The 15,987-nt window shown below is 43.4% G+C and overlaps 1 protein-coding gene across 8 annotated transcripts in view; it reads left to right on the top strand.

Moving 5' to 3' along the window:
• The first annotated feature begins 1,158 nt into the window (after positions 1-1,158).
• The window catches only part of FAM184A (family with sequence similarity 184 member A), a 123,891-nt gene continuing 109,062 nt past the window's right edge, over positions 1,159-15,987 (top strand). For all 8 annotated transcript variants that reach the window (XM_025294773.3, XM_025294771.3, XM_025294774.3 and 5 more), the window contains exon 1: positions 1,159-1,460. In XM_025294773.3, the coding sequence (XP_025150558.3) occupies positions 1,302-1,460 (159 nt within the window). In that variant the 5' untranslated portion in view covers positions 1,159-1,301. The remainder of the gene's footprint in view (positions 1,461-15,987) is intronic.

Here is a 15,987-nt window from a genome sequence, read left to right as displayed (position 1 = left end):
CAACCTACTCCAGTATTCTTGCTTGGGAAATCCCATGGACAGAGGAGGATTACAGTCCATAGGGTCGCAAAAGTGTCCGTCAGGACTGCGTGACTAAACGACAACAACACATTTGGTAAGGTGAAATGCACAAGTAATGAACATTTTGGCCCAGCCTCAAGTCCTTAAGGAGCTGACATCTTGTTCCAGCTTTTGTTTTTCTCTTTACTTGCAGCCAAGTAGATTTCATATATAATTGTCTGGAGCTCCATTAGACTGGGGAAGTGTGGTGATGCAATGCTATACGAATTGATGAGGTGTGTCCTCTCCACTCACAGACACTAGGTGTTGAATGAAGGCCAGTGCCTGGCACGTAGTAGGTCAGCCTAAGACACTGTAACAATCACATTGGTGTGAGTTCGGAAGCACAGGTCTGGGTCGGGGGTATTGGATTTCCCACGACTTCATCATGCACGTCTCTGGTGCTGAGGCCATGGTTAGGAGCGAGCTGGATGTGAGTTTGCCGCTCTTCTTGGGGAAGAGCCACTTGGGCCCAGGGGACGCGATGATGCACGTGGAAAGGCTGGGTAAGTCTGCACGCGTTCGGCACACCGAAGGTCACCACGGCCCCGTCTTCTCCGGCCCACGCAGCACACGGGACTTAACTCAGGCGGGCGGCAGCTGGGGCGGGGTGGAGATCGGCCCCAGCTGCGGGGGAAACCCTGGCTGCCGGCCCGGCCAAAAGCGCCCGCACCTGCTGCGAGGCTGCGGGGCCCACGGCGGCGCGGGGCGGAGCTTGGCTGCGGGGAAATGACGTCGCCGCCCCGCGCGCTCCGCGGGCCGCGCGTCCTGGTAACGGCGGCTCCGCGGCTCCCGCGGCTTCCTCCTTGTCCCCGCCTCCCCCCGCAGCAGCCCGCCCTGGCTCCTCCTCCCTCCGCAAGCCCCGCGGCGGCTGTCTCGCTGGGTCCCGGGTCCCAGTGGGAGCGGAACCTGCGGGGCCACGCTGCCCGCGTCGCTCCCGCCTGGCGCGAGCTGAAGAGCGGGCGAGAGCTGATCGGGCCCCGCCGGGCCGCCTCCGGACCCGGGCATCTGCCCCGCGCCCGAGTCGCCCGCGGCTTCGGGCCGGCGGGGCCGCCCCCGTCCCTGGACGGCGGTGACCGGGAGATCGCGGGCGGGTGGGTGCGGGCGGCCGCGGCCGGCGGTCGCGGCCGGGTGTCGGGTCCGGAAGCGGCCGCCCGGGCTCCTGCGTCCCAGTAGCCGAGGCTCGGCGGGCCGCCCCCCGAGCGCGGGCACCCGCGCCCTGGCCGGGGTCTGCCGGGAAGATGGCGACCCCGGGCATGAGCTGGCAGCAGCACTATTACGGCGGCTCGGCGGCCAAATTCGTCCCCTCGCCGGCCGCCGGGCAGCAGGCGGGGCACTGCATGGACTACAGCCAGGACATGCACCTGAAAATGAGCAAGAAGATCGCCCAGCTCACCAAGGTATGGGCGCGGCCGCGGGTGGGCAAGGCGGAGACCCTGTGCGCGGCAGCGCGGGGCCCACCTGCCCGCCTGGGAGGCTGCGCGCCCCGCGCCTGGGGCGAGTTGTAAGGGGGCTGCTCTGGAAACCACGGCCAGAGACTTAGCTCCTAGAACCGTTCAAACTTCGGTGCAATGCCGGTGATGTTAATGAAAGCTAAACTAAACCCGACGGCACGGCTGGGTTTATGGGGCTTTGCACCCTGCTATCCTGGGATAAGCCAGCACGGAACAAATTAGGATCTCCTTCTTTAACTGCAGAATGAGAAATCACTTTACTTTTGCTCTCGTGCATGTACCAAGGCTCCACGAGGCTTTACACTACTGTACTGTATGAAGCACAGTACCGTATTTACCCAACATGACCTCGAGTCTTCGAAATTCGTCAGTATCTTTTATTGGTTACGTCGTTAAGGGGGGAACATACCTTGCGTGTCATTTTCGGGATTTAATGAGTCATTCCTTATACCGATAGAAAGTCAAAGCTTTTCAGATGCATCATGTGTCTGCATTGAGTTAAATGGTTCAGTTTATCAGAAGATAGTTTTCAAAAAGCAAATAACGCCGGTAGATTTGGCCAATTGTAGTTTGGGGTCGTCCTTGGCTGGTGAGTTTTTTCCTAGTTGAGTAAAGGTTGTTAATGAGAAACGTTGGTTTCTGTGGAGCAGAAGCAATTTAGATTAATTACATTGCTCTGTTTAGATCTCATGATAAGTTTTTCAATATCCATCAGGTGAGAAGTGATCCCTATCCGTGGTTTCTGGAAGCTAGTAGAAGTGATGGACCTCAGTTTAGTGTTTAAGCGGAGTTGGCTAACCACATGTTAGGAGCGTTGATATGTGAAGACAGGTGGGCATGGTGGAGTTTGCTGCTAGAAAAAATCTCTCAAGTCTGATTGAGCTCCAAAATTCTCATTATATAATTCCATTACTAGTTGGCACTTTTGAGAGGGTGAAGTAAGACAGAGTTGAAAGAGAGGGAAAGAAGGAAATGGAAGTTAAAATGAATGACAAGGTAAAAATATTTTGGTGAAGAAATGTGATTGAGAGTAGAAAAGAATAATGGAAAGGACTAAAGCATGAGAGATCAAATGGAAGAGCAAAGGGAAAGGTACAACAGCCTAATTGTAAAACTCACCCACGAAAAGAGCAAGGCAACATCTGGGGAAGTTTTGTTTGTTAGTATTTGGTTTTTGTTTTATGTCAGCACCATTTCAGAGGTTGCTGTGTGTTCAGTTTTTACTGTTTTCTCTTGTAACTGAGGGTTCCCAGATTCAGAAAAGGAAAAGCCCAAGAAGGAAAAAGTAGTATTCCATCAGGGCATTTACACATTTGGGAGCTAAAAGCTAGGCTTCCTGAAATCATGTTTGGTCTTTAGAATACTTCCGGTCCAGATACATACATATTTATTTATTCTGATTTTCTCTTACTGTATGTTCAAAACAGCCATTATTTTTATTTTAGGTTGTAACTGTCTGGAGCCCTGCTGTAAGTCATAGAAACATTCAGGAAGTTGGTAGTAGAACTGTGTACAGTTTAACAAAAGAAGTTTCTTTTCTCTCTAGCAAACTACTTTTCTTTTTACTTAGGCTTTTTAAATTTCCTGTTCTTTTATCAGGGAAAAAAAATCACAACTGTGAAAGGTGGGAGTATTAATAGAAGTTTTTTGCACTCCCCACCTCAGATCTAACAAAGCAGGAGGCTGCCCGCTGCCAGTGCTCGCAGCACTGCTTGAGTGCTACATCTAATCCTTACTGAGTATTACAGGGACTGTCTGATTTAGCTTTTAGAGTTACAGTCTCTAAACCCTCAGGCCGCCCTCTCTGCTCAGGGCCTCAGACATTTAATCTCTTCTACTAGAGTTTCTCAGCCTCGGCACTGCTGACACTTTAGACTGAATAATTCCTTGCTGGGAGTGGGCAGGGCTGTACTGTGTATTATACAAGAAGATACCATCCCTGGTGCTACCCGGTAGGTGTAGTCCCCCCACATGCAAACACAATAGCGGCAATAAACTTGTCTCCAAGCATTGCCAAATGTTCCTGGGGGAGAGGTGGGCAGGGATCATCCCGGGTGGAGAACCGCTGATTGACACTGAAATATCCCACCTGGGTCTCTTCACCTCTGTTTCTAAAACAAGGCAGGAGAATGAAGCAGCCTGATTATAGGACTCTTTCAGTCAACACCCTTCAGTTTCTGAAACATACACTTAAGACCTGCTGCCTTTATGTACCAGTTTGGAAACTGTCGATTTTATAGTCAAATACACTTATTGTGGGCTTCCCTGGTGGCTCAGATGGTACAGAATCTGCCTGCAATGCAGGAGACCCAGGTTCAATCCCTAGGTTGGGAAGATCCCCTGGAGAAGAGAATGGCAACCTACTCCAGTATTCTTGCCTAGAGAATTCCATGGAAAGAGGAGCCCAAATCCTATAACTATGGGCTTCCCTGATAACTCAGTTGATAATCCGCTTGCAATGCAGGAGATCCCTGGTCGGGAAGATTCACTGAAGAAGGAAATGACAACCCTCTCCAGTATTCTTGCCTGGAGAATCCCATGGACGGAGGAGCCTGGTGGGCTACAGTCCATGGGGTCACAAAGAGTCGGACACAACTGAGCAACTTCACTTCCTTTCTTTCACACTTTCTGTAAATTCCGTAAGAATGATGAGTAATATATCAACTTTTACTAAACTAGGAAAAAGCTCACCAGAAAAGGATGATCCTAAACTACAGTTGGCCAAATCCTTGGTCGTATTTGCTCTTTGAAAACTTATAGATTGAGCCATTTAACTAAATGCAGATACATGATTCATCTAAAAAGCCTTGTTTGACATTTTGTCAGGATAAGGAATGACTCATTAAATCCCCAAAATGGCATGCAAGGTATATTTTACCTTCCTATCAAATACAGAAATTTTATTGGTGTCTGCTATAAGTTTACTAAGAAAATCACATCAATAGAGGTATATGTTAATAGAACCATGGTGAACTGACCTGACAATAGCTTATATTTCAGAATCAGACATTATAAAGATAACCATTAAAATAGGGTTTCATTTCTTTTGGAAATGAGTCAACAGAACTTACCTCTTCAGCCTTATTGTTAGCATGGCTTGGGAATCTGACATACTGTCTTGAGTTAAAATGCCTATTCTACCATTTACTAGTAGTATGACCTTGGGCAAGTCATTAACTTCTGGGCTTTAGTTTTTTAATCTTTAAAAGAGAGATGATGATACTGTAACTAAGGTAGTAGGCCCTTAATTCAGGCTGTCACTGAAAAGACAAACATACCAGTAAACAAAGTATTAGTAAAATACTGGCTAATATACTTTTTAAATGCAATTTCTTTTAAAAATAAATCATCCGGCATTAATGGCATTGTGTGATACTATATTTCTTTGTGGGTTTTCTGCTAAACTCTTTAAATGTATATAGTAATTTTTCCAGTATTTGAATATCAGAGCTTAAAATAGTCACATTTGCTCTCTGTTTTTGTAGTACAGTGTTAAAAATACAGTATTCATTTGCATTTTTCAGAGATTTGGCTGGCAACAAAAGAAGGATGAAAGTAATCTACATTATAACATTACACAGTATGTTACATAGTAACATACATTTAACTAAAACATCTCTAAACACATCTTAACAGAATTTGTTCAGATTCTAAGGACCTAACCTCGCCATCACATGGAAAGAACACAGCAGTTCTTTAAGCATCTTTTATGTAAGGGCGCTTCACTACGTGTTAGAGATACATCAGGGAACAAGACAGTCTCTGCTTTTTAAAGTGAGTCTATTATATTGTGGTCGCTCATGCCAAATTTTAAAAAGTACTGTTAGATTCCCGAGTCCTGTTGTGGCAGATTTCTGGAATTGTTAATAACTGAGCCATCTCAAGATAGAGAAGCTGGATGGGCTGAGTTACGTTTTATAAGATCACATTTGTGTACTTCTCTGCTCTCCCCCTTGTCGACTCTTATAGTGCGTTCGGTTGAAAAGCAGGGCTTGTGGGATGACATGCTAAAATGGCTTTATTTATGTCATTCACTGTCCCTTTCAGTTTATGGATAAACTTGACTTTTCTGGTTGCTTTGAGATAATGCAAATTGTCCTCCAGTAACTAAGTCACAAAAATCTCAATTTGGTTATTAAAATGTCTAGTGCCAACAAATTAAAGCCCCAAACTGAACCTGAGTTAAAGATGAAGCTTCTCCCCCATGCCCACTTCCTAGCTCTGCCCATTGCAAGGGGGAAGACAATAATCGAGGATTTTTTTTCCTTCTGACTGGGCTTTTCTGTTTCTCCTTGGACTTGCCAGTCCTAGTTTCTCATCCCTCCCAAGCTGGACAAGGAAGAAGGGAAGAGAAGAAAGAGGAGCAGCAACTCACTCACTCATGCTTGAGTAGTGCCTGGTGATTTAACTTCAGTGCTGTTGTAGACTTGGCGGGTGTTGAACGTTCTTTCTTTTGCCTGTGGATCCTCTGCCTCCCATGTCAGCTGCTCACCTCCCATTGTTTGACAGTGAGAATGCATCTATATTCTGGCTGGTTTTTTATGTCCTCCTCAGCTTCTTGGATCTGGCAGGACCATCGTGTTCATTTTGCCAAGATCTGTTCAAGCTCCGGGTCACCCCCTGGGTTGGACCCAGATGACATCACCCCAGCTTGCTCTCTCTCTGTCTCATAGGACCCACACTGGTCCATAAGCATCACTCGTTGTTTGTCCAGAGGAACTCTGGAAGTGGCCCCAATTCAGCCGTCTCTCTTTTGTTCTCATGTGCCTCTTCATCCAGCTTCTTACCCTTTAGAATTTCCAGGGATGAATCAGGTGCCAGTTCAGTATGTTGTTCAAAGTGCTTGAGACACATATCAAGCTCTTCAAGTAGTCCCATCAAAGCCTTTTCCTCTAGGCTTTAGATGAGAGGCAGGCATCCATCTCCTCCCCTTTCCACAAGTGCAGGCAAGGGTACTTGTTCCTATCCCTAGCTCCCCTGGAGGAACTCTTCTCCAGCCTCAACCCGTACTTCCCATGAAGCTCCTCTCACTAGTGTTGAGGGTAGGAGGGAGCACATCTCAACCCTTTACACTGCCTCCTTTGGAAATATTGAGAATGTTCTGGCACCTGCTTTGGAATGTCAGTTGTCTGTGGTTCTCAGCAGAAACTTCCCTTTTAATATCCTGTCATTTTAGCTGCCCATCCAACACTTTTTTGGTTGATTGCACTTTTGATGCAGTTTAGTTCAGTTATCAGTTACAGACCTCCTAGTGTAAGGTTGGGTATAAGGTTCCAAAGAGCAGGAACAGTTACTTTGTGTTTTCTGTGTTCAGCATCAAATCCTTCTTAAAAGTCTTCTTTTAATACTCAACTTATGTCTCTCCTCCTAAGAATTGCCCTGAGCAACCTGGACCTTTTTAGGTTTGCCTTGCTCTGAATTACTCTTAACATTTATTTTCCTTACTTCTCATTCGATACTTAACAATACAAATTTGCAAACAATTTATTTTTGTTTCTCTTATTTGACTGTAAGCTTCTTAGCTGTAGAGACTGTTCATCTCATGTAACCTTAATATAAATCCTTTGCACATAATATAAAAGCTTAATAAATATTCACTGAAGATAGTGATGTGCCAAGAAATGTTGTTATATAGTAGGGAAAGTCAGTAAATATTTTTGAGTTGTATCTACTTCTCTTGTGGATTAATGCTAAATCATTTCAGCAGAGTTAAAATTTCTCTTAAATATTTAAATATTTATTTGGCTTCCCCTTAAACTGCTTCTAAAAGCTATATAATTTTATTATTTTTGATGCAAGAATAAAAATGTAAAGCATGCTATCTAGAATATAAATATTATTTATCATTTCAAAAGCAAGGATTGATATATCAAATTCTTAGCAAATATGGAAAAATAGTCTTTTGATCATTTAATACTAACTCTGCTTTTACTATATTCACAACCTGAATATGTTCATACAATACCAAAACCAGTGACATTTTCAAACAATTCTGTTTTCTCTGTTAAATACTGATTTCTCACTAGTTTGTCTATTTGAATTACCTTAGATCGTGTTTCATAATAGTCTTTGGTTTGTATTATGACTTCGATTGTTTCAGCTTCAGTTCAGTTCAATTCAGTTGCTCAGTCCGACTCTTTGTGACCCCGTGGACTGCAGCACGCCAGGCCTCCCTGTCCATCACCAACTCCCGGAGCTTGCTCAAACTCATGTGCATCAAGTTGGTGATATCATCAACCATCTCATCCTCTGTCTCCCACTTCTCCTCCTGCCTGCAGTCTTTTCCAGCATCAGGGTCTTCTCCAGTGAATCAGTTCTTCGCATCAGGTGGCCAAAGTATTGGAGCTTCAGCTTCAGCATCAGTCCTTCCAATGAATATTCAGGACTGATTTCCTTTAGGATAGACTGGTTTGATCCCTTTGCGCTCGAAAGGACTCTCAAGAGTCTTCTCCAGCACCACAGTTCAGAAGCGTCAGTTCTTCGGCACTCAGTTTTATGGTCCAGCTCTCACATCTGCACATGACTACTGGAAAAACCATAGCTTTGACTAGATGGACCTTTGTTGGCAAAGTCATGTCTCTGCTTTTTAATATGCTGTCTAGGTTGGTCATAACTTTTCTTCCAAGGAGCAAGCATCCTTTAATTTCATGGCTGCAGTTACCATCTGCAGTGATTTTGGAGCCCAAGAAAATAAAGTCTGTCACTGTTTCCATTGTTTCCGCATCTATTTGCCATGAAGTGATGGGACCAGATGCCATGATCTTAGTTTTTTGAATGTTGAATTTTAAGCCAGCTTTTTCACTCTCCTCTTTCACCTTCATCAAGAGGCTCTTTAGTTCTTCACTTTCTGCCTGCCATAAGGGTGGTGTCATCTGTATATCTGAGGTTATTGATATTTCTTCCAGCAGTCTTGATTCCAGCTTATGCTTCATCTACCATGGCATTGCACATGATCAGCTTGATACATGCCAAATGTAGCATCTTTTTTTCCCCTCGTTTGTTACATTGCAGCTTTGCCATTCTGTTATGCATTAGCTTAGATGTAATCTTTTAGTCATACCAGAGTGGTTTGAATTAATTTCCTGTACTTTACTAATGGGCACAAAAGCATGATATGCCATTAACATTAATCAATTGTCTAAAAAGTTATAAAGGGACTGCCTTTAGAGTTAAAAGGTTTTTCTTCTATAGAAGCAACCATAGATTCTTACCAGACTAACCTCTCATTTTATAGATATGGAAGTTGAGGGCCTCAAGTCATTTGAAGATTATACAGCTTGTTATAGGTAGATCTTGGACTGGAACCCAGGTCTCTGGAATGGTCTGGGAGATGGGCAGCCGCACTCGCAGGGCTCCTGTTACTGTGTGTGCCTTCCTTCTACCTGATGTTACCCACTCAGTTCCTCAGAAGCCACGGAGCTGTTTTTCCCCACTTTGGAACCAGGTTTTGCTTACCATTTGCATCACAGCCCTGGTGCGAGTGAAACCAATGAGCCTCTCCCATTCAGTGCACAGTTTCTGGACATGTGGGTTGTACAGTTTGTAAACATGGCTTTGGTAAATTTGGAACAGCTATTTTTCCTTTTTTGTATTCTCAGATAAATGTCATAATATTTTCATGTTTTATTAACAGCTTTAGTCATTCCAGACTTAAAAGCTACTTAAATTATGTTGATTTAGATACTGTCATACTTGGTGTCAAAGTTACTACTATGTTGTTATTGTAAATATTTATCCTTTGACTGCTTGCTTTCTTAACTGGATTATTGCCTGTGGTCCCCTTTCTGAGGGCGGTAAGTTGAAAGTTTTCCAGTTTTTCTCCTCCCACCCCCACCTGTCTTGTTTATGAAAATCTTTTGCTGTCTTCTAATTTCCAACCCCTTAAAAAGTAGTATGAAGGATAAGAGTTCGGCAAATATGACTGAAACAATGTAATTAATAAGTAATTTCTTATTGTTGTTCAGTCACTCGGTCGTGTCTGACTCTTTGTGACCCCATGGACTGTAGCACGCCAGGCTTCCCTGTTCTTCACTGTCTCCCAGAGTTTGCTCAAACGCATGTCCATTGAGTAGATGATGGTATTTGATCATCTCATCCTCTGTCTCCCCCTTCTCCTCCTGCCCTAAACCTTTCCCAGCGTCAGGATGTTTTCCAATGAGTTGGCTCTTCTTATCAGGTGGCCAAAGTATTGGAGCTGCAGCTTCAGCATCAGTCTTTCCAATGAATATTCAGGACTGATTTCCTTTAGGGTGGACTGGTTGGATCTCCTCGCAGTTCAAGGGACTCTCAAGAGTCTTCTCTAACATTACAGTTCAAAAGCATCCATTCTTCAGCACTCAGCCTTCTTTATGGTCCAACTCTCACATCCATACATGACCACTGGAAAAACCATAGCCTTGACTAGACAGACCTTTGTTGGCAAAGTGATGTCTCTGCTTTTTAATATGATGTCTAGATTTGTCATAGCTTTTCTTCCAAGGAGTAGGCGTCTTTTAATTTCATGGCTGCAGTCACCATCTGCAGTGATTTTGGAGCCCCCAGAAATGAAGTCTGTCACTGATTCCACTGTTTCTCCATCTATTTGCCATGAAGTGATGGGACCAGATGCTATGATCTTAAGTTTTTTCAATGTCGAATTTTAAGCCAGCTTTTTCACTCTCCTCCTTCACTTTCATCAAGAGGCTCTTTAGTTCCTCTTTGCTTTCTGCCATAAAGGTGGTGTCATCTGCATATCTGAGGTTATTGATATTTCTCCCTGCAATCTTAATTCCAGCTTGTGCTTCATCCAGCCTGGTATTTCGAATGATGTACTCTGCATGGAAATTAAATATGCAGGGTGACGATATACAGCCTTGACGTGCTCCTTTCCCAACTTTGAGTCAGTCTGTTGTCCCATGTCCAGTTCTGTTACTTCTTGACCTACATACAGTTTCTCAGGAGGCAGGTAAGATGGTCTAGGTATTCTCATCTCTTTAAGAATTTTCCACAGTTTGTTGTGGTCCATACAAAGACTTTAGCGTAGTCAATGAAGCAGAAGTAGATGTTTTTCTGGAATTCTCTTGCTTTTTCTATGATCCAGTGGATGTTGGCAATTTGGTCTCGGGTTCCTCTGCCTTTTCTGAATCCAGCTTGTACATCTGGAATTTCTTGGTTCATGTACTGTTGAAAACTAGCTTGAAGGATTTTAAGCATTACCTTGCTAGCAGGTGAAATGAGTACAATTGTGTGGTAGTTTGAACATTTTTTGGCACTGTCCTTCTTTGGGATTGGAATGAAAACTGACCTTTTCGAGTCCTGTGGCCTCTGTCGACTTCTTCAAATGTGCTGCCTTGTTGAGTGCAGCATTTTAACATCATCTTCTTTTAAGATTTGAAGTAGTTAAACTGGAATTCCATCACCTCCAGTAGCTTTGTAGTAATGCTTGCTAAGACCCACTTGACTTCACATTCCAAGATGGCTGGCTCTAGGTGAGTGACCACATGATCATGGTTATCTGGATCATTAGGAACTTTTTTGTACAGTTCTTCTGTGTATTCTTGCCACCGTTCTTAATATCTTCTACTTCTGTTAGGTCCTTGCTGTTTCTGTCCTTTATTGTGCCCATCTTTGCATAAAATGTTCCCTTGGAACCTCTGTCTTTTTGGAAGAGATGTCTAGTCTTTCCCATTCTGTTGCGTTTTCTCCATTTCTTTGCACTGTTCACTTAAGGCTTTCTTATCTCTCCCTGCAATTCTCTGGAACTCTGCATTCAGTTGGGTATATCTTTCCCTTTCTCCTTTGCCTTTGGCTTCTCTTCTTTTCTCAGCTATTTGTAAGGAATCCTAAGACAAACACTTTGCCTTCATGAATTTCTTTTTCTTGGGGATGGTTTTGGTCACCACCTCCTGTACAGTGTTATAAATCTCCATCCATAGTTCTTCAGGCACTCTGTCTACCAGATCTAATCCCTTGAATCTATTCATCACTTCCACTGTATAATCATAAGGGATTTGATTTAGGTCATACCTGAATGGCCTAGTGGTTTTCCCTACTTTCTTCAGTATGAGCCTGAATTTTGCAATAAAGAGCTGATGGTCTGAGCCACAGTCAGCTCCCAGTCTTGCTTTTGCTGACTGTATAGATTCTCCATCTTCGGCTGCAAAGAATATATAATCAGTCTGATTTCAGTATTGACCATCTGTTGATGTCCACGTGGAGAGTCGTCTCTTATGTTGTTGGAGGAGTGTGTTTGATATGACCAGTGCAGTCTCTTCACAAAACTCTTTTAGCCTTTGTCCTGCTTCATTTTGTACTCCAAGGCTAAGCATGCCTGTTACTCCAAGTATCTCTTGACTTCCTACTTTTGCATTTCAACCCCCTATGATGAAAAGGACATCTTTTTTTGGTGTTAATTCTAGAAGGTCTTGTAGGTCTTCATAGAATTGTTCAACTTGAGCTTCTTTGGCATCAGTGGTTGGGGGTATAGACTTGATTACTGTGATGTTGAATGATTTGCCTTGGAAACAAACTAAGATCATTCTGTCATTTTTGAGATTGTACCCAACTAGTGCATTTCAGACTGTCTTGTTGACTATGAGGGCTACTCTATTTCTTCTAAGGGATTTTTGCTCACAGTAGTAGATATGATAATTAAATTTACCTATTCTGGTCCATTATAAGTCCCTGATTCCTAAAATGTTGATGTTCATGCTTGCCATCTTCTGTTTGACCACATCCAATTTATCATGATTCATGGACCTAACATTCCAGGTTCCTATGCAATATTGTTTTCTTACAGCATCAGACTTTAGTTTCACCGCCAGACACATCCACAATTGGGCATCCTTTCCGCTTTGGCTCAGCATCTTCATTCTTTCTGGAGCTATTTCTCTGCTCTCCTAGTAGCATATTGGACACCAACTGACCTGAAAGACCATCTTTCAGTGTCATATCTTTTTGCCTTTTCATACTATTCATGGGGTTCTCAAGGCAAGAATACTGAAGTGGTTTGCGATTCCCTTCTCCAATGGACCACCTTTTGTGAGGCCCTGACTAGCAGGGACAGGCCCTTCAACTGCTCCACGTAGCTGTAGGACATGCCCGGCGCCCTGGTTGTACCACTGCTGGTCCTCTTGAGTGTGTGAACCTTCACCAGCCACTGGGTGTCGGTCAGCACGGCACCTGGGGGCCTGGGCAGAGGCCCTGCTGGAGTTGTTGGCTGGAGCTGATGGATGATGATGGATGGCTAGGAGTGGAGGGCTCCTGGCCTTTCTGTTGTCGCCGGCCACCCCGGGCCAATCCGCCGCCCAGGAGCTTCAAGGAGCGAGGAGATGAGAATGGAGTAGCCTGGGTTTCTGTAAAGCCAGTTAACTTCCAAATGACAATAGGAAGTGGTAGAGGTGGGGTAAAGTGGTAAAATACTGTTGTTACTCTGCCCCTTCAGTTTATCTTATGAGATTAAAAATCTTTTTTATCTGTAAGCAGTTAAACTTGAGTATTATGCTGTGAAAATGGGGTTGATGGGAAAAATAGAAATTCTTAATGCCATACCTGTTTTTTCACCAGTGGAAGTTTCTATCCTTTAGGCTACTTTTGAATGAAAAGAGCAATAAATCTACCGGAATTGGTGTCCCCTAGTCCTTTTGAGCAATGGCACCCCACTCTAGTACTCTTGCCCGGAAAATCCCATGGACGGAGGAGCCTGGTAGGCTGCAGTCCATGGGGTCGCTAAGAGTTGGACACGACTGAGCGACTTCACTTTGACTTTTCACTTTCATGCATTGGAGAAGGAAATGGCAACCCACTCCAGTGTTCTTGCCTGGAGAATCCTAGGGACGGGGGAGCCTGGTGGGCTGCCGTCTATGGGGTCACACAGAGTCGGACACGACTGAAGTGACTTAGCAGCAGCAGCAGCAGTCCTTTTGAGGAGAGAAGAGAGAAAATTGCTAACTGAATTCACTTTTTTTTTTTTCCTCATTTTGTAAATAAAAACAATTTTATAAAAATGTGTGGAGGAAATACTACTTTTGGGTATGGTATGAGCCATAAATGTTTTTTGCTGAATATATATATTTTTTAGATTGACCTCATAGCTTGATGATCCTTTAAAATATTTTGGAAAGTAGTCTCTGACTGCCAATCAATTAATATATAAAAATCAGTTTTGGAAACAGCAATCTTTGCAGGTTGAGGATCACCAGTTATAGTCAGTATCTGGTATACTTAATATTTGAGACCAGAACAAAAGTTTTAGAAAATAGACCTTTTATTTTTAGCTTTCTATTAAATTACAACAGTGTAGTTTAATTACAGACAATACAGAGTATTGTCATTTGTAGGCCTCATACTTATTTCATTGATGATTACATCTTTCTCTCTTACAAAACTTTAACAAGACTGCATTAAAAGTAGTGAAGTTGAATATGTACAAAATTTTTGTCCTGTACCTTTTACTACTGGCATTTGAGATACCAAGGGAGGCTCAAACCACTAAAGGACCTTTGTGTGTGTGTGTGTGTGTGTGTACTCAGTCATGTCCATTGCAGCCTCATGGACTGTAGCCCACCAAGCTCCTCTGTCCGTGGGATTTCCCAGGCAAGAATACTGGAGTGGGTTACCATTTCCTCCTCCAGGGAAAGGACCAATAGTGGTGGAAAAACAAGACTTAGTGATTAAGAATAACACTTGGGATTTGGATAATAGATTCAGCTATTAACACCTTATTTATTATAAGGGAGATAGTATTTTAATGACTTAAAAATTACTACTCTGTATTTCTTTACATGTACATCTCTGTTTTGAGGTTTCAGAAGCTTTGAAAACAAAGTTTGTTCTTAAAGTACATTATAAAATGAAGTCACTCAGTCATGTCCAACTCTTTGCGACCCCATGGACAGTAGCCTGCCAGGCTACTCCATCCATGGGATTTTCCAGGCAGGAGTACTGGAGTGGGTTGCCATTTCCTTCTCCAAGGGATCTTCCCAGCCCAGGGACTGAACCCAGGTTTCCTGTGTTGCCAGCAGACTCAACTGTCTAAGCCACAAGGGAAGCTCGTAAGTGAAAGTTGCTTGGTTGTGTCTGACTCTTTGCGACCCTATGGACTATACAGTCCATGGAATTCTCCAGACCACAATACTGGAGTGGGTAGCCTTTCCGTTCTCTAGGGGATCTTCCCAACCCAGGGATTGAAGCCAGGTCTCCTGCATTGCAGGCGGATTCTTTATCAGCTGAGCCACAAGGGAAGCCCAAAACAAGGTTGAAGATCCCAGAGGGAAATTAGGTGCTAGTCGTTCAGTCGTGTCCGACTCTTTGCCACCCACGGACTGTAGCCAACCAGGCTCCTCTGTCCATGGGGGATTCTCCAGGTAAGAATACTGGAGTGAGTTGCCATGCCCTCCTCCAGGGGATCTTCCCAACCCAGTGATCGAACCCAGGTCTCCCACACTGCAGGCAGATTCTTCACTGACTGAGCCACCAGGGAAACCCTAAAGTACATTGCTAATATTTAAATTATCAGTAAAATTGCTAATTTCAGTAAAATATTAGGATAAATCCCAGTTCAAAATTGTTGAGAGAATGAATTATTTTAGTTAACTAGATGCTGCCATGGGGATTAATGATTTTTTACCTTCTAAAATAATATGCTTACATTTAAATCATACCATTCATAAATTATATGGAGTCTCTTTCCACTTCCAGATCCTTTTTGATAATCAGTACATTTATAGGAGATTAGGCCAGACCTATAGTAATGCTATGCCAAATGCTTAAACTTTATTTCTGAATAAATTCTGTTACTTTCACTTTTATTTGCCATATCTCTCTTATAAAATGAAGTGCAAAGTTTGAATATTTGCATACTCTAGATATTGAGCTTTTTGGTTGGAAAGATTTATTTTATTCTGGTCAGTGTGTGTGTCTGTGTGTTCATAGGTATTTGCATTTTTCATCTCATTTCTCCTTAAGCACATTCTTAACAGAATCTTATGTCTTTCAGAAAACATTTCATAACCCAAAGACTAAATAGTATTCTATTTTTATTCTTAGGTCTTTGGTCTAGTGAAACACTGTGTAATTGAAGTACCATATGTGTGTGTGTGTGTTTAATATAATGGCCTACTCAGAGCAGCAAAGGAAAATATGTTGTTCAGTTGCTAAGTTGTGTCTGACTCTTTGGGAACCCATGTACTGCAGCATGCTAGGCTTCCCTGTCTTTCACTGTCTCCCAGAGTTTGCGCAAAGTCACGTCCGTTGAGTCAGTGATGCTGTGTAACTATCTCATCCTCCGTGGCCCTCTTCTCCTGCCCTCAGTCTTTCCCAGCATCAGGATCTTTCCCAGTCAGTCAGTTCTTTGAATCTAGTGACCAAAGAATTGTAGCTTCAGCATCCATCCTTACAATGAATATTCAGGGTTGATTTTCTTTAGGATTGACTGGGTTGATCTCCTTGCAGTCCAAGGGACTCGCCAAGAGTCTTCTACAGCACCACCATTTGA

Source organism: Bubalus bubalis, chromosome 10, assembly GCF_019923935.1.
Source record: "Bubalus bubalis isolate 160015118507 breed Murrah chromosome 10, NDDB_SH_1, whole genome shotgun sequence".
Lineage (NCBI taxonomy): Eukaryota > Metazoa > Chordata > Mammalia > Artiodactyla > Bovidae > Bubalus > Bubalus bubalis.
The sequence above is the reverse complement of the archived record's forward strand: the minus strand, read 5'-3'. Positions and strand labels throughout refer to the sequence as shown.